Consider the following 20774-nt stretch of genomic DNA (forward strand, 5'->3'; position numbering starts at 1 on the left):
ATAAGCAAGGCCTGCGTTAGATGTGACTTAAGAAATAATTTATATTATTATATATATTATTATATACGCTAGCTTGCTATGTATGTATATGAAAAATGGAAATAACTGTGAATGTGTCATTTTTAGGGCTGTAACTGACTCAGAATTATGAATCAGGTTTGGTTGTTCAATACGAATATTCAACGAGTCATTCTTTTATTCAGTATAAAGTTTTAAAGTTTGATCATAGTTTAGTGGGACGTTCAGTGACAGTGGTATTCACGTAATACAATAAACAAGTTTACTGTGCTAATGACAGATCAGAAGTATGCGATAACAAACGTTGCCAGCAGTAGATATCAAGCAAAAGCCAGAGAGCATTAAGTTTCTGTGAGCTGTAAATTCACCACTTCAAAGCAGAAGAGAAAAGATAATGTCTGGAAGCCCTATGGTGATAAGTTTCTCCTCCTCCATGCTGCTGCATTGTTTCCGCAGAGTAATAATCACCACACTGGCTACGGTTACATGATAGCTTCTCATTCGGAATGAAATAAATCTGAATGAAATCATTAGGAATTAAAGTCTTTCCAGGTAGTTTACATGGGAAATATTCATTCTGAATGAGGGTTTACATGGGAGATCAGTTCAGTCGCCTTTATTCAGGTCTGCGCAAGGTTTGGGGCAGGGAAGGTTTCTGATTGGATAGGGGGCGGGGCGGACGTTACGTGTTTACGTTTACCGGAAGAAAACACTGTATAGTCCTCGGTCCGGATAACAAGATGCTTGACGACGCCGTTCGTAGTGCCTTTTTCGGGCGTGTTTTGCTTATATTCTTGAAGCAGCAGTACGGCAACAACCTTGTTCTGCTAATGCTTCATCTGTTGAGGAGGAGAAGGGAGGTAGAAGACCGTGCTGTGGCGAATGGAAACCGGTGAGTGCAACAAGTCCGACTGCTCTATCTCAGCCCGTTGCTATGCAGCCCATTGCTATGCGCGCTATATACGTCATCGCGCCAGAAGGGCAAGGAAACGAGCGTGCGCAGAAAGACCGGAATGAACTTAAAGAGGAATGAGTGTATACATGCACACAAAATTCTTTCATTCGGAATGACAAACGGAATAAACCACCCCCTTTAATCGGATTTAATTTTCAATCGGAATGACCGTTTTTCAATTGGAATGACCGTTTTTCAGTCGGAATGACCGTTTACATGACCACTTTTAATCGGAATGGCCTTTCATTCCGATTAAAAGTGGAATTAAACTGTGCATGTAAACGTACTGACTGATGAGCAAAGTTGAAGCAATCTTTGACAACTGAGGAGGAATCCCTGACTTTGAATGGGCACCCCTGGTCATTTTTAGGTACAAGCAGCCAGCATCTTAAATGTAATTAAGTCAAGTAGGAGACAGACCATAGCTTAGTTAGGGTACCTTGTCTCACAGCATTGTCATTCGAAAGGAGATTATATGGGTATAGACATATCCATATTGTAAAAAAGCTGGCCATCCAACCTTGGTGTTTTCAGATTATATTCTACAAATTCAGACAGTATAGTGGTGCATATTTTGTGCTTTGGCACAGCTGATTACACAGTACAGTTCATGTCCTCGACATTTTCTTTTTGTTTTATGTTTTTGTGTCAAATCACTTTCATATATTTGTCTTGTAACAGAAAAATAAATAAGAAATGCACCTGTTTTATGTTACTATATTTAAACAATGACAGGGAATGAAAATAAACAAAAGTGACAGTAATACACAAGTTGTTTACCTAAGGTGGAGGGTCATAACTGAGAGGATATGTTTTTCTCATTTATTACCATGACTGTAGACGTGTTAAACTGAAGAAAAGTAGTTTAGGGAAGTTGCACCACTTTTGTAGTGTGTTAGTTAATCATTAGACAAGGAGTGATGTTTTAATTGTACATAGTTCAGTTTCACAGGAACTACATCAGTAGTTGAAGCCAGTAGATGTTGCTCGTTCTCCCATTAGAAAGAATCTGCATTACTTAATTATTCTGCAGTTGACTGAGGAATACCTAATGCCATGTTTCTATAGCAGTAGTGGCTGCAGCAGCATTTTGATGTTGAAACAGATAGGAAGTCACCCAGCCTGCTTTTTATAAGCACAAAAATGTAGTTTTCTGAGATCATGTCAATGTTTGAGTGTTTTTTCCTCCTCTGTATTGTAACCACTGTACATTGATACTTCAAATAGTATTTTATTTCAAGTATGTCTTTTGCTGTCACCCAGTGTAAATATCCGCTAATGGCTCTACTCATTAACCTCCCTTTCAGGATAAAAAATCAGTGGAAAGCACTTGCCTCTGTTTCGCCAGACTGGTGGACAACTTTCAACATGAGGAGGTTTGTACCTCAGTTGTTTTTAAGACTCAACACCATGTCTGCTGTTTTCCTGTTGTCAGCCAGTTCTGTATTATCTCCTCTGTTTGCCATTTGACTCCCAGTTAATGTGTGTACATGTATTCAAATCAACAGAACCTGCTGCAGGAGGTGGCATCACGGGATCTGTTGACCAACATTCAGCAGCTACTGGTAGTCACTCCTCCTGTGCTCAGCTCGGGGATGTTTATCATGGTTGTGCGTATGTTTTCCTTGATGTGCTCTAACTGCCCCTGCCTGGCAGTCCAGCTCATGAAACAGAGTAAGTAACCCTCACACACACAGCAAGAAGTCACACCCTTGTCACACACTTAATGATTTACGCCCTGTCATCACAGTCATGCATATTTAAAAATGTTTTACAGGGAAACAAATAATCAGAAAGTTATCTTATCTTGCTGTCAATCAACATAACATAAGCTTTAACTATGACACATGGTTGAAACCCCTCTGTGTGTATCGCTACAATCCAAGGATAACTTCTGGTTGTGTGTCATTCTCCCTCAGGGGAAATTAGGCTGTACAGAGTTTACAAAATAACTGTCTCACTTATTAACTTATTTACATTCTAGGCGTTGACCCCTATTATGTCAGAGATGTCAGTGACCTAGTTTGATTGAGCAAAACCTGAGTAGAAATACACATTCAGCTGTGTTTCTGTTCTGTAATGAGCTAATGTATTTGATACGTCATTATTCTGGTAAAACACATTTTGTAACAATATTTAAGGCAAACTTGCAATGTGTAACGGGGATCTGTACTGTGACAGTACAAAATTTAGCTTGTAGCTAGCTAACGACACCTGTCCGCTGCATGTATTTGTGTGTGCAGGCAATAGCTTAGACATGCTAATAGCACACCTCATTTTAAACTTGTGCAACAAATCTGTGCCTTAATTTCAACCATCTAGGCTGAATTCATTGTGCTCACATGAACTCATTGACTGCCTCTAAAATTTGATTTGCATCCAGAATAATATGTGTTGCAGATGCAGCTAAAAACTGAGTTGTGTTTGTGTTACCTTTTTCTAAACAGACATAGCAGAAACTCTGCGCTTCCTCTTGTGTGGTGCATCAAATGGCAGCTGCCAGGAGCAGATTGAACTGGTACCCCGGAGCCCCCAGGAGCTCTACGAACTGACCTCCCTCATATGGTAAGGTCTATTAGCCCGACTTCTTTTCAGTATGGTATGAGTGTAGATCCTGTTGGATGACATGGCAAGAAATAGCACCACATCTGGGATTTGGGAGCGCTTTCCCCTATAAATTGTGCTGGCAGCAAGAAAATGCTGTTTACTGAATATGATTCTCCTAATAACTAACTTATGACACTATTTGGAAGCCTTCAGAATATTCCCACATCGTCCCCAGCACAATTTACAGAAGCTGTATCAAGTGTACTCTAACGTGGGGCAGACAACAGTGTCACAAATGTTACTCCTGCTTCTCCGAGACCTTGAACCACAGATGCAGCTGTTTTGCCACAATATATTTGAGTAAAATTGTTTAAAGAAAAATCATATCCATTTCACCTGACGACGGTTAAACTGAATTTAGATTAAACAGAATTCTGCAGCCTTTTCAAACCGCTCTTCTTCTTACAGTGAGCTGATGCCCTGCTTGCCTAGAGAGGGCATCTTTTCAGTCGATGTAATGCTCAAGAAGGGCAGTGCCCAGACAACAGAAGGAGCAATATGGCAGTGGAGAGACGACCGAGGACTGTGGCACCCTTATAACCGCATTGACAGCCGCATCATTGAGGTATGGATGCACCATCCACATTATATATTGTTTAAACCTCAGTGTTTATGATGAAATCATCATTGCTGGAGAATCGCATTGAGATATGTTGAGTCACAATGCATATTCTCAGTGTTATAAAAACATAGACTTAATTCTGGTCAGTCATTCTCGATCTCTCTCACACAACAAGACAACTATTAAATGATGCATAATGGCATTAATCTGTTGTTACATTTCATTTCTTGACAACACTTACTCTGTTCTCAGTGTGTCAGCTTCTCTCGATACATTTACACACACACATCAAGTCTGTTTGGGACACTGATGTTGGTTGTATCTGGTGACTATCTTACCCTGCAGACAGCACACCAGAACGGGGAGGATGAGATCAGCTTGTCGACCCTGGGCCGTGTGTACACAATTGACTTTAACTCTATGCAGCAGATCAATGAAGACACAGGAACAGCACGTGGTATCCAGAGGAAACCGAATCCTCTTGCCAACCCTAATACAGGTAATACAGATCTTTTTGAATGACGGAGATTTATGTTGAGATGACAGTGCATTGTACTTTATCTTTAAGTAACAGAAGAACCATAAGCTCTCGCTATCAGCACCCTGATGCCAGCTGCTATTGGCTTTGAGTCACACAAGTTACAGCTCCAACAGTGACCCAGTTACATGGCAAAAATGTTTAAAAGATAAATGAGTTGTAACTGCAGTATTTTCTTGTTATTTTATTATCATGTAAACCACTATGCGTTCACTGTGTACAAGTCAGTGGACGTTTGTCACCCAGATTCTTGCTACTTGGCCCATTTCTGACACTTGGATAAGTTGACGACAGATTTATGTCTGTGTGAAAGCAGAGATTACAGCTGCTTTTATCTGGAAGCCACAGTCAGTCTGTTGCCACTTCTTTTCCAATTGTGTTCATGTGTATAACTGACGTGTATAAGCTTCTCCATTGAGGGACAGCTGAGTTGTGAGTGTCGCAGTGTGGTTGAGAAAATAAATCCAACCTGTTCACTGTGTCTCTCAGGGAGTCACCAGGAGGTCCGTCGAGAAGACGCACGAGCCCAGTTGATGAAGGAGGACCCTGAGCTGGCAAAGTGCTTTATTAAAACTCTGTTCGGGGTCTTGTATGAGGTGTACAGCTCATCGGCCGGCCCTGCTGTCAGACACAAGTGCCTTAGAGCCATCCTCAGGATCATCTACTTTGCTGATGCAGAGCTGTTGAAGGATGTGCTGAGGAACCATGCTGTGTCCAGGTAACGATGCCCAGGCTGTGAGCTACTTTTAATGTTGACATTAAAGCAGGAACAGAAGGTTGTCTTTAATAGAGGTTGATCATTTCTTTAAAAAAAACTTTCAAAAACACCTGGTGACAGTCTTAGAGTTGAAATTAAATTGACTTTAATCTGTTTTTTGTATGTTCATTTCTGCAGTCACATTGCCTCCATGCTATCCAGCCAGGACCTGAAGATTGTAGTGGGTTCTCTGCAGATGGCTGAGATCCTCATGCAGAAGCTGCCTGATGTCTTCAGTGTCTATTTCAGAAGAGAAGGTATCGCATAATCCCATGGAAATCTCATTTACCAACTTGTAGGTCATCGACTCATCATCGGCCAGAAGCTTTAGTGGTTGAGAATCACCCCTTTTTTTGTTCATCTATGGTTCCCACTCCATTATAGACAAAAATGCCCCCTCTGTCTAAACCTTACAAGTTCATTAGGCTCCTGCAGTTTAACATTTAATTTTGGCAATAAAATGTTTTTGCTGCCAGTGTTTTCATTTGCATTTTCTTTGTCAAGAGGTTGCTGTGTATTGTGTAATTTTTTTAAGGCTTTAGACAATTTATAATGCTCGTCTTCCTCCTTTCTCTTCCAGGTGTGATGCACCAGGTGAAGAACCTCTCAGAGTCTGAGAGCTTTCTGGTCACCAGTCCCCCAAAGGCTTGCCCCAGTGGCACTGCCAGTTTGTGCAATACCACCATCAGCACTGCATCCACCACATCTGCTAACAATGCAACTCCTGATCTGGGCTCACCCAGCTTCCAGCACAGCATGGACGACTCACTAGACCTCAGCCCGCAGGGGTGAGTATGTGGCCATGTGTGGCTTTGCTTTGGCTGTGTACAGAAATGTTTAAAAAATAATTTTCTAACACAAGCTAGTGCTAGTGTTGCACTGGAAACTATCCTCATCATCACAAATTGCAGTTGCATCCTGTGTTGAATCACCTTAAAACTGCTGGAGCAAATTTTATTGGCAGCAAATGGTAGCATACAAGAATTCCTTACAAAAACACTAATAATGTTTGATATTTAAGTGTAGACTCATGTATGTATGCCTCTCATCCACGAAGCTTCTTCAAGTCTGAAGAAGCTTCTTGGATGAGAGGCGATGAGAGGCGAAATGTCTTCAAGAAACGCAAGCAAGTCCAGTTGCCTATGATATAGCACTTACGAGTACCATGACCTGGATGACTGAGAATCTTCACTGACAACTCGGGGTGGCATTTATATAATGTTTTTGAGTTTTCAGATTTGGAATTTTCCTACATTTTTAAACATCAAACATGACCTTACATTGACTTTTTTTTTTTTTTTTTTTTGGTCAAAAAAAATGTACTGGGTATTCACTCAGTTTCCTTGGGACACATTTAGATGACCACCTGTGGGTCCCAGGGACTCACTACAATGAAAACCTATCAACATCACTGTCATAGTAATTATTTTCTCCTCCATTAAGGCGGTTAAGTGATGTCCTAAAGAGGAAACGGTTACCTAAAAGAGGGCCCAGAAGGCCCAAGTACTCTCCCCCAAGAGATGATGATAAAGTAGACAATCAGGGTAAGTTGAAGTGTTACACTGTGTGTGTGTGTGTGCGTGCGTGCGTGCGTGCGTGCGTGCGAGATGTTTTAAAATCCCCATTAGACATTTCAGAGGCATGCAGAAAGGCACATTGAATAATATTTTGTACAGTATGTCCCCCTCCCTTGTAACTACAGGATTGACAGCAGATTCTGTTGCTGTTCAGTAACGTGTGGCTGACTGTATTGTTCAGCATTTGATCATGGATTTAAAAGGCATTTTGTGGTCTTGTACATTTGCTTACTCCATAGATAACCCTACTAATCTACCTTCTGGGTTCTTTACAGCCAAGAGCCCTACCAGTACTCAGTCACCCAAATCATCGTTCTTGGCCAGTCTTAATCCCAAAACCTGGGGTAAGCTGGGTGCCCAGACCAACAATGCCAACTCAGAGCCCTCACGCACGGCGGGGGTGAGTGGCCTGGCAAGGGCGCCTCCCAAGGACTCAATTTCAAATAACAGGTACGATGATGAGAGTTAAAGATGAACCCTATTTCCCGCTCCTGTTTCATGTCAGTGGCGTTCTTTTTCTTGTGACTGATATTAAGTGTTAGAGCAGACTGATCAGTCACTGATGGTGGGGTTAATGTGTGGACTTCTTTTTATTGGTTTGTAGAGACAAAATAAAAGCCTGGATCAAAGAACAGGCAAGTAAGTTTGTGGAGCGCTACTTCAACTCTGAAAATGTGGATGGCAGTAACCCTGCACTGAATGTACTCCAGAGACTTTGCACAGCCACAGAGCAGCTCAACCTGCAGGTAAGACAACAAGCATAACATGACATTCCCAACATAAATAAAGGCATTTACTGCTGTTTTAGATCATGTCCTCAAAGTTGAAATTGTTGTAGCCCCTGTTAAACTTGACAGAGAAACCTACAGAGATAAAGAAACTAAATATGTATTTATTTAGCTAAATTTGAGTGTCTCAAGTTGCACACCGACTCTGAGACATTTTTTTGATCCTGTGTTTTGTTTCTGTTTCCCAGGTGGATGGTGGTATGGAGTGCTTGGTGGAGATCTCCAGTATTGTATCAGAATCTGATGTGTCGTCTTTTGAGATCCAACACAGTGGGCTGGTGAAGCAGCTCCTGGTCTACCTAACCTCCAACAATGACAGGGACTTGCTCAGCCGCGATGTGCGGCTCAAGAGGTTTCTCCATGTGTTCGCTGGCTGTCCGGTGAGAAACTAGAACACATTGTATTTTTGGCAGTCTGAATATTCAGAATTTATTTTGAATCTCTTTTTTCCCCTGTTGTTTTGTTTGCAGATTCCAGGAATGGAGCCTGTAGGTCGTCTGGACCCAACAGAGAATGGGCCGTACCTGGCACTGGTGCACAAAATGAACAGCTGCCTGAGCCAAATGGAGCAGTTTCCTGTCAAAGTCCATGATTTCCCCAGTGGTAATGGCAATGGCAGCAGGTCTGTGGCTTTATTATTTATGTTTTGATCAAAATAACTTTATATTTTAACACTTGAATCAGTTATGAAACCGTATAGATTGATATTTCTAAATTTGTCTCTGCAGGGGCTCTCAGGCACTGAAGTTCTTCAACACACATCAGCTCAAATGTCAGCTGCAGAGACATCCAGATTGCACTAATGTTAAACAGTGGAAAGGCGGCCCTGTAAAGATAGACCCCCTGGCCCTGGTGCAAGCCATAGAGCGGTATCTTGTTGTCAGAGGTGAGGGACTGTCCTGGACTAACTTACCTCCTTTAAGACAGAGGGAGCCACCAGCAGCTCCTTCAAACGGGGATTTCTCGTATGGCACCTGTTTTTCCTCCACATTGTCCAAACGACAAATGTTGTTCTTAAAGTCATCCTTAAAGGGATACTTTACTGATTTTCAACCAGCTTTGTGTCATAACTATGTTGGTAGTATGTGTCAATGAACTGCAGTAAACTTCTCTCCATCTTACCAGAGCCCAGACCTCATTTGCAAGAGGAAATTGTCATCCAGCGGATATTCGCTTGGAATGTTGCTTGAACTACAGTTGGACTTTCTCATTTTTTTATGTCGCTCAACACCACGGAAACAAAGAGTACAGAAGTGGATCGAGAGAGACACCTCTCTCTCTCAAACTCAGAACAAACGATAAAACTAGGCCGTGCTTATCAAATACAAACCAAGATTCTTCCACTGTATTGCCTATTTCTCACCTAAAATGTCTCTGAAACATAGTTTAGTGCACTGTTTGGCTGTAATACAAGAGTTTGTGAACAAGAATTGGGCACCATACTGTTTTCCTGTTAACAGAGCCTGACAAAAATGAGATTAAATGGTAAAACTAAGCAGCACTGATCAAATATGAACCAAGATACTGTCATTGCTTTACCTATTTTTCCCCTAAAATGTCTCTGGAAATATTCTTGGTTACTGTTTATCTGTAATTCTAAATTTTTTTTTTTTTTACTGGCCTGCTGCCACATTGTTTTTTAGACGAGCAACCGGCATTACATCGCCCACCAGTGAGAGCGTTTATTGGTTTGGTGTTGCGCAGTGCGTTCTGGTAGTTGTAGGTTTACTACCGCTTGAGAAAAAGTGAATCCCACAGTTCTTTTCCTTTGTTTTCTTGAGTCATGTAGCACCAATTTCAAGAGTATTTGCATCTCTCTACTGCAGACAGTGGACTGTAGACAGCCTGTGTTTTTTTGTTTTTTTGTTGTTGTTTTTTGTTGTTTTTTTAGAAGATCATCATCTCAGTAGTGAAATACTAATCTAAAATGGGCTATTCAGTGTTTCTTTAGTTGGGTTTCTAACTTGAAATTGTGTTTGTACAGGGTACGGCCGAATAAGAGAAGAAGATGAGGACAGTGATGACGACGGTTCAGATGACGAAATCGATGAATCACTGGTATGTGATATCGTTCATGCCGAATAAGGCTAACTTTTTAGTTTGTAACACACTTAATTCTGTGTGAACCAAAAGGAAATCAAAGTTCCAATGCAGGTTTTTGTGCACACAATCCTGTGCTGATATGTGTTTCTGCTTTAACTCCAGCATTAGAAATGAACCCTATATTTATTTTATTTGTTACCCAGGCGGCACAGTTCCTGAACTCTGGCAGTGTACGTCACAGACTACAATTTTACATTGGTGACCACCTGCTACCGTACAACATGACGGTGTACCAGGCTGTGCGGCAGTACAGTCTTCAGGCAGAGGAAGAAAGAGAGTCGACGGACGATGAGGCAAACCCACTTGGGCGAGCTGGCATTTGGACCAAAACGCACACAATATGGTAAAAACAATCTTCCAATTCTTAACTGGTATTTGTGTGTATTATTTTTTTCATTCTTGTTCCTGTAAATGTGTCTGTTCTGAATCTTACATCTCGCTCAACCTCACTCATCTCTTAAGAAACAAGGGTTCACACAAGGTGCTTGAAGTGCTTGAATTTTGAGAGGAAAAGATCAAGTACCAGACTACCTTTACAATAGCTTCCTTTGTAACAGAGTGCTTAAAAAGTCTTAGAAATTCAAATGAACCACATAACGCTGTCTTGTATCATGTTCATCAGGTCATTAAAATTGCTCAGCTTTTTCTGTAATTCCTCTTTCTTTCCCCCACTTCTGGTGTCCTGCCCGAGATCGTAGTATATTTTCACTTTGCTCTACGCTTACACAAAACAAGGAGGCCTATTGTTGCATGGTAAAACTTTATATGACTAAACTTAATGAGCTGGCTCTTCACCATGATTTGTTTTCCTCTCACTTCAGTGGTGCTCCGAAAGTCGAAACTGAAATTGAAACATAAATTCCAGCTGGCATCACTGTCTTTGGTTTCCATTAGAGGATTCTGTTTTTAAAATTATTTCATTCGTTCATAAAGTACACACCTTTTTGTAACGAGTTGACAGTTCTGTCTGATATCAGGCAAGTGCGACGCATTAAATAGTATAAGCACCACAGCTCTTATTCCATTCAGGTGTTTTGTAGAGAATTTTTTCAGTTATGCCCAAAAAAGTGTTAAGTAACTCTTTAATGAGGAAAAGGGAAAAAATATATTTTTGAAAATTAATTAGCTAGCACAGACCTTGAACATGAAAAATAGTGCTTGAAAAAGATCTATAAAGTCATTGAATTCAATTTTGTAATGTCCGTAGTAACCCTGTTGAATCATATTAGCTAGCCAGTTGTTGAAGGTTCAGACAAATAAAAAACATGTAATCTCATCATTTATGCTAGAGATAAGAAGCCATGCAGATTAATTTGCCAAGTTTTTAAGATACACCCGTCAGCGCAGTGTCAAGTACACAGGATGTGATAAGCACATGTACTCACCAGCAGTTTAAATTGCAAATGACTGTTGGCCTTGGTGCTGTTTCTCCTTAAATTGTTCACACACCCAGAGTGTTGTCACAAAGGTGAAGCGCTGATGCGAGGCATTGTTTCTGGTGTAAAAGCCAGCGTGCATGCTCATCAAAGCAAACGGAAACAAAATATCTCATCTTGTGTTCCTGACAGGTATAAGCCTGTGAGAGAGGACGAGGATGGCAGCAAAGATGCTGTGGGTGGAAAGAGGGGCCGAGCCCAGACTGCTCCCACCAAAACTTCACCTCGCAACGCCAAGAAGCAGGATGAGCTGTGGCATGGTGAGAATCTGCTTAACTATCTTATCATGAAGAATTTTGCAAACAAGGGTCACTGTTGTACCTGATCTGTTTACGAAAGGATTCACATCGCCATTGTCATTTTTCTTACTTGGGAATTCCTAGTTATGATGTTTAAAAATCAGAAAGCAGTTGAGTGAGCACATCAACAAGACAAAATTCTAAGCACATGATCATTCTGAATCTGTCAACATCATCACAACTGTTGATTCCTGTCACTTCCAGATGGTGTGTGTCCCAGTGTCACCAATCCCCTAGAGACATACCTCACTTCGGAGCCACCAGAGACCATAACCTTTGATGACCCCTCTTTAGAGGTCAACCTGCTGCTGAGGGTCCTGCACTCCATCAGTAGATACTGGTTCTACTTGTATGAAGTAAGTCTCTTCTCTAAGGGATTGTGGTCTGTTACCTTGTTATCTCAACTTTAAAACTGGTGATGTAGTTAGGTGTAAAGTTATTAAACCCTTAAGCTAGCTCTGAAATGTCAGGGGTAGTCATGTAATATAAACTGTGCAGGTAACATGAATGTTTTTGGTCCTGTTGCAGAATGCTGCGTGTAAGGAAGTCATCTCGACCAGTGAGTTCATTAACAGCAAGCTGACAGCCAAAGCAAACCGTCAGCTACAAGACCCGCTGGTCATCATGACGGGGAACATCCCCACTTGGCTCATTGAGCTTGGAAAGACCTGGTAAGTGTTTCATACTTGAGACCAAAATAAGGAAACAGAATTGATCTTTCACCTGTTGTTGTACATCTTGGCTCCGAACTTGATACTGGTGTTGACATACATTATTCTCTTTCTCTCTCTTTCTCTACAGTCCTTTCTTCTTCCCCTTTGACACCCGGCAGATGTTATTCTATGTAACTGCCTTTGATCGTGACAGAGCCATGCAACGCCTACTGGACACAAATCCTGAAATCAACCAATCAGATTCTCAGGACAGCAGAGTTGCACCACGTCTTGATAGGAAGAAGGTACATTGTGTTGCCATATTGAACATATGTATTTCTTATGGAACCCAGCAGTTGTACACACAGTTTATCTGTCAACAGTTTGCATTGTATTTTAATGGAAGTTAATGAAAGTTTTGTGCCTGTTTTTGTTTTCAATAACAGCTCTATAAACTTTTTTCTGACCTGGCTTGAACCTCATTTCTCTCCTCCCTTGTCTTGTGTTTTCAGAGGACAATAAACCGTGACGAGCTGCTAAAACAGGCTGAGTCTGTGATGCAGGACCTGGGCAGCTCGAGGGCAATGTTGGAGATTCAGTATGAGAACGAGGTACCTGCACTGTCTGTGAATCATCACTTGCAGTTTGCTGCAGTAAAACGCTTTTCATCACAGTTTTCTGAAGAGGAGATTCTAACTTTTTATCCTCTTTCAGGTTGGTACAGGTCTTGGCCCGACTCTGGAGTTCTACGCTCTGGTGTCACAGGAGCTCCAGCGGGCTGATCTGGGCCTGTGGAGGGGCGAAGAGGTCACGCTGGCCAATCCTAAAGGTATAAACCCTCAGATGCACACTGGATATGATGAAAACCATGTCATGTTAGATACATGCTTGCATGAAGGTATATGTAGTAATTTCTTCTGCCTTTCTCTGACCATGCTTGTGTCTCTGCTCCAACAGGAAGCCAAGAGGGAACCAAGTACATGTTCAGCTCCAGAGGACTGTTTGCTGTTCCCTTCGGCAGGACAACCAAACCAGCACACATAGCCAAAATCAAAATGAAGTTCCGTTTCTTAGGAAAGCTAATGGCCAAAGCCATTATGGACTTCAGATTGGTAAAGACCTCTATTTTCTGTTCTCTCTTTGTCAATTATAGACTCATATTTTCAACTGAGCGTTTGCATTTAGGAACGCTCTTCTGCCAGCAGTGAATTAGTCGTATTTAGACATGCTGTAGTAAAAGCTTTCAGGCATAATCGAGGTGTCTGCTTAGTGGCTGTTGGAGTCATTATTAATATTCCAAATATTAGTCCTTCACATGTTGCGTCATTTCAGGAGGCTTTCACATCAGCCTTCGTCGTTTCATGTCGGAGTCTACTTGAAAAAGTGGCCTTGAGTATAATTCATTTGCGCTGGGTTTTCACTCCTGATGCAGACCGTACCCAACTGTTCCAAATCAGGAAAATGGATTGTTATTTAACTCGTGTAGAGTTGCAAAGGCATTTATCAACAGCAGCACTCAATCTCATCCTCTGAACTGCACGGCCGTGGGTGATAAATTAGGAAGGGAGGAGAGAGGGTTGCTCTTGACATTGTCTCTTGAAATATCAAACAATAGAAGGCTTAATTCAAAGGTCATCTCCATTATTTGTAGGTTTGGATACTGAACTTGTATTTTTAAGGGTACCGACTGAATAATGTCAGTACTACAGAGAACTGATTCATGTTGTCAGTTGGTGCCAAATGGCAATACCTGAGAGTACATCTGGGTGAGAACACCAGGTCAAGACAAGAGGCTGAAGTGCCCTGAAGCCTGGAAGCTAGCAGTGAAGCTTGGAGGCCGACAAGGGGGAGCTGCTGGGTTTAACCTCAGACAGGTGGAGGAAGCACCCAGAAGCCGGGAAGTCAGCCACAGAGCACTGCTTCACGCTCCTTCAGCTGCTCTGTTAGCTTCCCAACATGCTCAAACATACTGCTGCAGCACTGATCTACCACGGTCGTCTAGGCCTCTGGTCTTTTTTCTTTTCTATATTATTTTATTTTATTTTTTAAAAGTCTAGTATCACTGCTAGATGGGCAGACACACATACACAAGCAGAAGACAGAGACAGAGGATCCGCTTTATGTGTGATTAGAAAAGAGCAGAGGAGCAGAATTCTTTTTAGTCCACTATGTCTCCCCTGCAGTTTGATCAAAAAATACATTTTTGATATCACAGAGAAAGTAAAGCACTGAAGAAAGGTACCATTGGGCACTTGCACTGAATCAGTACAAATGTGACTGGTACCCAACTCTAATTGTATGGGCTTGGGATCTTGTGATTAGCACAAGATAATACACTGATGTGACAACATACACAAATGACGCATAGATGATGATGATGCAAGTGTAGTCATGCACAGAGCAGTATTGCTCATGTGAAAGCTGAGCTGCAGTATGAATCAGTTATACCTAACAAAACTGCACCAAAAGATTGGAAAGTTTTCTTTATCCATAGGTGTTGCCAAATGTTCCTTTATTTTACCTGACTTTCTTAACCTCTTTCTTCTTGCTTTTTCTCCCAGCTGGACCTGCCCCTGGGGCTGCCATTTTATAAGTGGATGCTCCGGCACGAGATGTCTATAAGCTCCCATGACCTGGTGAACATTGACCCCGGTGTGGCAAAGTCCATCCAGCACCTGGAGGATATTATCCGTCAGAAGAAGAGGTTGGAACAGGACCGATCACAGGTGAAGTGCAGCACAGAGAACTTCTCTTCTAATGCAGTGGTACCAGAGTGTGGTCCTATAGGCTCCTGGTGGTGGTCCAGGTTTAATAAAAGCATTGTCTGTTTCTTGGGGTTTTTTTGTCCAATAGACGAGGGAGACCCTACAGCAGGCACTGGAGAGCCTGAACATGAACGGCTGCTCAGTGGAGGACCTGGGTTTGGACTTCACCCTTCCAGGATTCCCCAACATTGAGCTGAAAAAGGGCGGTAAAGACGTCCCAGTCACGATCTACAACCTGGAGGAGTACCTCAGGGTATGCTACAGTGTCTCTTAACTCTCACTTTGTTTCATCCTTTTTGTCTGTCTTGATATTTGTCCTCTTAATCATTTTTGTCTTTTCTCTCCCATCAGTTGGTGGTGTACTGGACTCTAAATGAAGGAGTGTCCAGACAGTTTGAGTCATTTAGGGAAGGGTTCGAGTCAGTCTTCCCCTTGCATCACCTGCAGTATTTCTATCCAGAGGAGGTGAGCAAATGTTCTGTTCTTTCCTTCTTCTCAGGCCGGCATAGCAATCTACGGTCTGTGAATCTGTTTTGTTGCCTCTTCTTTCTCTTCTTTAATTCTTCATCATCTCTCCTCTCCTGATGTAGCTGGACCAGTTGCTGTGTGGCAGTAAATCAGAGACGTGGGACGTCAAGACGCTGATGGAGTGCTGTCGACCGGACCACGGCTACACACATGACAGGCGAGTCCAAGCTCCCATTTTATTCATCATTGACACTTCATTGAGTGTCATTCAATATGGGTTCAGGCCCCTTTTTCCAACTTCCTACATGACACACTCTGGGTATGAGTAAACTTGTACTCAAGACAAATGTTTGACGTGTATTTTCTCCCATGTTTTTGCAGCCGTGCTGTACGGTTCCTGTTTGAGGTGTTGAGCAGCTTCGACGCCGAGCAGCAGAGACTCTTTCTGCAGTTTGTCACAGGGAGCCCCAGACTGCCCGTCGGTGGTGAGTTGCTTCACGTACACAAACATGAACTTATTAAATGCATTAAAGCAGGACAGATTGTTAAACAGTTGTGTCTACACAGGGGGCTCCTCAAATATTTGAATTTTAATCACAGTCATGATTTTGGCTCGCCCCAATTAAATGGACTTGATAGACTGCGATATTGACATTTAAAAGCGTTCTCTGCTTGTTGAAAACGTTGCTGCACATCAAATAGCTCCTTAAACTAACAGCAGCCTTTACTTTGAGGGAGCTGTCCGCTACGTGTGCACCCTGCAACAACTGCCAGTGAAAACTGAATGTAACGACTGCAGACGGGCTAAACAAGAATCAACCGCTCATCAACCACCGTCATCTGTTGTTTGGAAGTATTTTGGATTTAAGGAGAGAACAAATCATATGCAAAGAGTGCAAAACACTTGTGTCTGCGCTGCAAAGCAACATTAACTAATGTACTAAACCACCTGCAAAAACTGCAGTACAATGAATGCATGAAGACCAAGAAGAATAACATTACTGTATTGTTACCATTAATCCCCATCCTTGTCCAGCGTCAACTCAGACATCCATGACAGCAAGGCTGCAGCATGTCACGGTACTATGACCGCTATAAAAAATCTATATATATACAGCAGCAGAGACGTATCCATAGGAGATGCTCTGAGTTCAGGTGCAGAAGGACGTTATTTTAAGTCTCTTATTGATGGAAAGATTTTTTTAATCAGTAATAAACCACAAGGAGAAAGTGAAAGCAGTGCTGTTTATTTAAATGTGAAAGTGCAATAAAAATAATTTCTCTCTAAAAACAATAAATAATCGTGATCTCAATATAAACCAAACTAATTGTATACTATGTGTCATTTTGGCTATAATCATGCAGCCCTATGTGCACATGTACTGAGATGCCTGATTTAAGATAATCTAGCATGAGCCAAAGTAGATATTTCCTGTGTTTATGTGAGTGTATAAAGCATGAAGCCCAGGTTTTACTGTATCTGTGTCTGACTGACATCTGGTGCTACTTTTGTGTCAAGAGGCTGCATTAGGACAGTGTTTTAAAATTTCTGTCATAATCTATTATTAGCGTGCAAAGTAATTTTCATTTTTTAATAAGACTAAAAGCATTTAATTTTCATTTTAAAAAAATAAACAAGCTTAGAGATTTTGCGTTTCTTAGGGGGTAGTGCTATTTGTTCACCGGAGTGCACCAGTGACATCTGTGCACATGCATGGTTAAGTTGTGGCTCATTGTGACGGTCACGTAACCACTGTTCCTAATCTTTACGTGCATTATTCAACTCTTAACTAAAAAAATGAAAGGGTGTTTTTGGCCTTGTCATCCTTGCTAGATAAAAATTAGCAGTGATAGACTGGGAAAAAAATGATTTAATTCATTGTGGTGCTTCAAAGCTAGTGCCGGCAGCTGCTGGCTACTTTTAAGGTGGAATGTTCTCTCGTATGTTATGCGAGAAAACTTACAAGTTGACACCATGAAGCAGTCAACACACCTTAATTGTCAACATGTTAACTTTGACCATTCAATTTGCTTTTGGTGGCTCTCTTGCATGACTTATGCTGCAGTGATGATTGCGTCTTAAAGCGCTTCAAGAAATGTATACGAAATTTAACCGGTTAATACGAAATGCAAATATTCTATTTCCTTACTCGGAGAAAAAGAAGTCGTTCCAGCACACTCTACACCCCTGTCTATAAGGGCATGGAGAGAAAAAATAACAGACAGTGACCATGCGAAGAAATTTGGGCACTCAGCCGTCATGACATTTTGCATAGGTATGTAGTGATATAGCCTACACACATGAAGCCTAAACCAGCCAGACAAAGAGGTCATACATATGAGAACACAGACAAGACTAAATTAATATGCACACACCACTAGTCCGACAGTGTGAATTACGGTGCATCGCCTGCAGTGTTGTTATGTGTCAAAATGACGGACGGCCTTCAGATTTTTCCGTCATTTTTAATAACATTCAGTCAGTGATGGGAAATATTCAGCTAACACGACCTCTGCTTGTGTCTCAGGTTTCCGGAGCCTGAACCCCCCTCTGACGATTGTGAGGAAAACGTTCGAGTCGACGGAGAACCCGGACGACTTCCTCCCATCAGTCATGACCTGTGTCAACTACCTGAAGCTGCCTGACTACTCAAGCATAGAGATCATGCGAGAGAAACTGTTGATCGCGGCCCGCGAGGGCCAGCAGTCTTTCCACCTTTCCTGATCTCTCCACATCTCACATTCAAATGCCTTCTACAGCGACTGATGAAACATGACTTCCTTCTTAGTTTTTTTGTAACCACATACATCAAGGCTACATGTACAGCCTTCTTGTTAGAGAAAGCAGCTTGCAGAAAAATTAAGACTTTAAATATATATTTGCTGCCCCGGTCTCTCAAAAAAAAAGTATAAAAAAATAAAAAATGGAAAGGTGTTCCATGACTCACAGAAGTTAAAATATAAAAAAAGAGAGAGTAAAACTTATATCAGTAGTTGAGTAATGTTAAAAAAAGATGAAAACATCTGGGTGACATTTTAAATTGCATTGCTATGTGATATTTAAAAAAGGGATGTCTCCTCTTCAGAGTGGTGGACAACGTCACTGGGTGTCGGGGAGGGCGGGGGGGAGGGGGGGTTCCATCGAGCAAGCTAGGTTTACTTTAGCTCCAAAGATCATTTGTACAGACAAATTTGCAGACTTTGCTCATTCTACACATTTGATAGAATAGCTCTTTGTTCTCATGTCTCTTCCCCTCAGTTCGTCTGTTTGCATTTTGTTCTGTATTATATTGGCCCCAGTTTGTGTGTTGCATTTTGGTTCGGCTTTCCCCCCCCCACGTGTGTCTTTGCTTCAAGTTGTGGAAAACGAGAGTTGCAGTTGGTTGAATGCGGGTAGTGATGAGCGCATATTATCTTTTCTTTCTTACCCCTCTACCTAAGTTGAGATTGTGTTCTGGCCTCCTTTATTATAGAGAGCTTTAGCTCACAATGAAGAGATGTAACCGATGTGTTGATCAGGTAAATTTTGTTTTGCTCTTATTTTGATAGAGTTAGTGTCTTTCTGTTGGGCCCTACCTGATGTGTAGGGTTATCTTGGTAGACCAAGCTCTGAGCAACCCTCAACACATAATGTAGCTGGGCACAAAATTTGGCTGGTCTCATTTTATCGTTTCATGGCCAGATAGCATTTCAAATTCATTTATGGAATAAAGTTTATATGCAGTTTCACACCCTGTTTGAGGTGGGAATGTCTGCTTTACTTTTTTTTTTTTTTTTTTAAATTTTCTATATTGTCTTTATTTCTTGCTGTAGTTGATTATTATTATTTTTTTCTTTGCACTGCTGGCTTGGAACAAACCGTGGTGTGCACCTGCAGTCTGTGGCCAGGGGAGGGCGCCACTGTATGTTCTCCTGGCCCAATCGTTCATGTGCTGGTTTCTAAGATCTGCAATAATTTACTGCATCAGGTTCATGTTTTTACCTGAACATAAATAAAGTAACTGTTTGACTCATCTATGTTCTTTTATTTACCCGTCCTTCCATCGCTTTGCAGTGTTGCTCTTCACAGCTGGCCCTCTGAAGGCTGAGTGAAAGTTAATTTAGGGCAAATCTTGATACTCTTGTCCTCAACCGTGGGCAGGTTTAAGTGAGTTGGCATGGAGACAGCAACAAAGGTGGCTAATTACACCTGCTGCTCTTTAGATCTCAGCAGGGTTTAACAACACTCGACCTCTGAGCTGGGTTTGTGATCCCAAACTCTTATAAACAAGAGAAAGCTTAGCCTCGGATTTAACATTACATAAGATGTGTGTAGGTGTTGGAATAAGGATCCTTACTCAATGATAAACCCACTCTCACTGGAATACTGTTTATTAACTGAAAACACGACACACGTCAAGTATTGTCACCTCACAGCAAGAGGGTTCCTGCTTCGAACCCAGGTTGGGGGAGCCCTTCTGTGTGGAGTTTGTATGTTCTCCCTGTGTCAGCGTGGGTTTTCTCCAGGTACTCCGGCTTCCTTTCACAATCCAAAGACATGCAGGTTAACTGGAGACTCTAAACTGCCCATAGGTGTGAACATGAGCCTGAATGGTTGTCTGTCTCTATGTGTCAGCCCTGTGGGATACTGGGATAGGGACAACTGGGATAGGCTCCAGCCCCCCGCGACCTCCAACAGGATGAATGAATGAAAACGTGATGACCTAAATTGAATTTCGGAGACAGAATGATTGTATTCCTCTTAATTATAAACCAAAGTCAGGGTTCCCACAGTCCCCCTTGGACCACCCTGACAGACAGAGGTCTAGGCTTGGCCCTAGATGTCCTCAAACCCTTCACCTGACCTGTGCGCGGCTGCTGTGACTGGATTTGCCTCTTGGCCGATATGAAGAAGAACCGCAAACTTCAAGCGGTCAAAACCCTGTTCTTTCATATTATCCTTTGTCTCTTAATTTGCCCATTAAGTCTGTTAACTTGAAATTACACGGGAAAGTCATGGAATTTGTCAATCATTGAAGGTTTTGGAAAAGTCATGGAATTTTGTTGTGTATAATGACATTGTTACAGGATAACCTTTCACATAATGTAACATACTGGCAAATTAATTTTTTGTAGCTGTAACCGTAGCGATGTGTGACGACGTTCTGTTTACCATGGTCTAGGTTTCATCATTTCCTCCCTGGGTTGATTCGTTCCTTCATGTATGCCAGATACCTGAAATTATGTTTGAATAGAGTTTGAATCTGAC

At 41.8% G+C, this 20774-nt stretch overlaps 1 protein-coding gene across 6 annotated transcripts in view; it reads left to right on the forward strand.

The window, feature by feature from the left end:
• The window catches only part of trip12 (thyroid hormone receptor interactor 12), a 35262-nt gene extending 15723 nt beyond the window's left edge, over positions 1 to 19539 (forward strand). For all 6 annotated transcript variants that reach the window (XM_033631356.2, XM_078167156.1, XM_033631362.2 and 3 more), the window contains 29 exons: positions 2281 to 2349; positions 2482 to 2647; positions 3421 to 3538; positions 3989 to 4145; positions 4488 to 4641; positions 5170 to 5398; positions 5576 to 5694; positions 6018 to 6225; positions 6881 to 6981; positions 7290 to 7464; positions 7619 to 7760; positions 7991 to 8182; positions 8273 to 8424; positions 8531 to 8688; positions 9787 to 9860; positions 10049 to 10248; positions 11474 to 11601; positions 11845 to 11996; positions 12169 to 12311; positions 12442 to 12598; positions 12806 to 12904; positions 13008 to 13122; positions 13251 to 13405; positions 14855 to 15019; positions 15147 to 15311; positions 15410 to 15523; positions 15649 to 15743; positions 15908 to 16011; positions 18055 to 19539. In XM_033631356.2, coding sequence (XP_033487247.2) covers positions 2281 to 2349; positions 2482 to 2647; positions 3421 to 3538; positions 3989 to 4145; positions 4488 to 4641; positions 5170 to 5398; positions 5576 to 5694; positions 6018 to 6225; positions 6881 to 6981; positions 7290 to 7464; positions 7619 to 7760; positions 7991 to 8182; positions 8273 to 8424; positions 8531 to 8688; positions 9787 to 9860; positions 10049 to 10248; positions 11474 to 11601; positions 11845 to 11996; positions 12169 to 12311; positions 12442 to 12598; positions 12806 to 12904; positions 13008 to 13122; positions 13251 to 13405; positions 14855 to 15019; positions 15147 to 15311; positions 15410 to 15523; positions 15649 to 15743; positions 15908 to 16011; positions 18055 to 18251 — 4203 coding nt within the window. In that variant the 3' untranslated portion in view covers positions 18252 to 19539. The remainder of the gene's footprint in view (positions 1 to 2280; positions 2350 to 2481; positions 2648 to 3420; positions 3539 to 3988; positions 4146 to 4487; positions 4642 to 5169; positions 5399 to 5575; positions 5695 to 6017; positions 6226 to 6880; positions 6982 to 7289; positions 7465 to 7618; positions 7761 to 7990; positions 8183 to 8272; positions 8425 to 8530; positions 8689 to 9786; positions 9861 to 10048; positions 10249 to 11473; positions 11602 to 11844; positions 11997 to 12168; positions 12312 to 12441; positions 12599 to 12805; positions 12905 to 13007; positions 13123 to 13250; positions 13406 to 14854; positions 15020 to 15146; positions 15312 to 15409; positions 15524 to 15648; positions 15744 to 15907; positions 16012 to 18054) is intronic.
• Positions 19540 to 20774: the final 1235 nt, after the last annotated feature.

This window comes from Epinephelus lanceolatus, chromosome 4 (assembly GCF_041903045.1).
Source record: "Epinephelus lanceolatus isolate andai-2023 chromosome 4, ASM4190304v1, whole genome shotgun sequence".
In the NCBI taxonomy this organism is placed as follows: Eukaryota; Metazoa; Chordata; class Actinopteri; order Perciformes; family Serranidae; genus Epinephelus; species Epinephelus lanceolatus.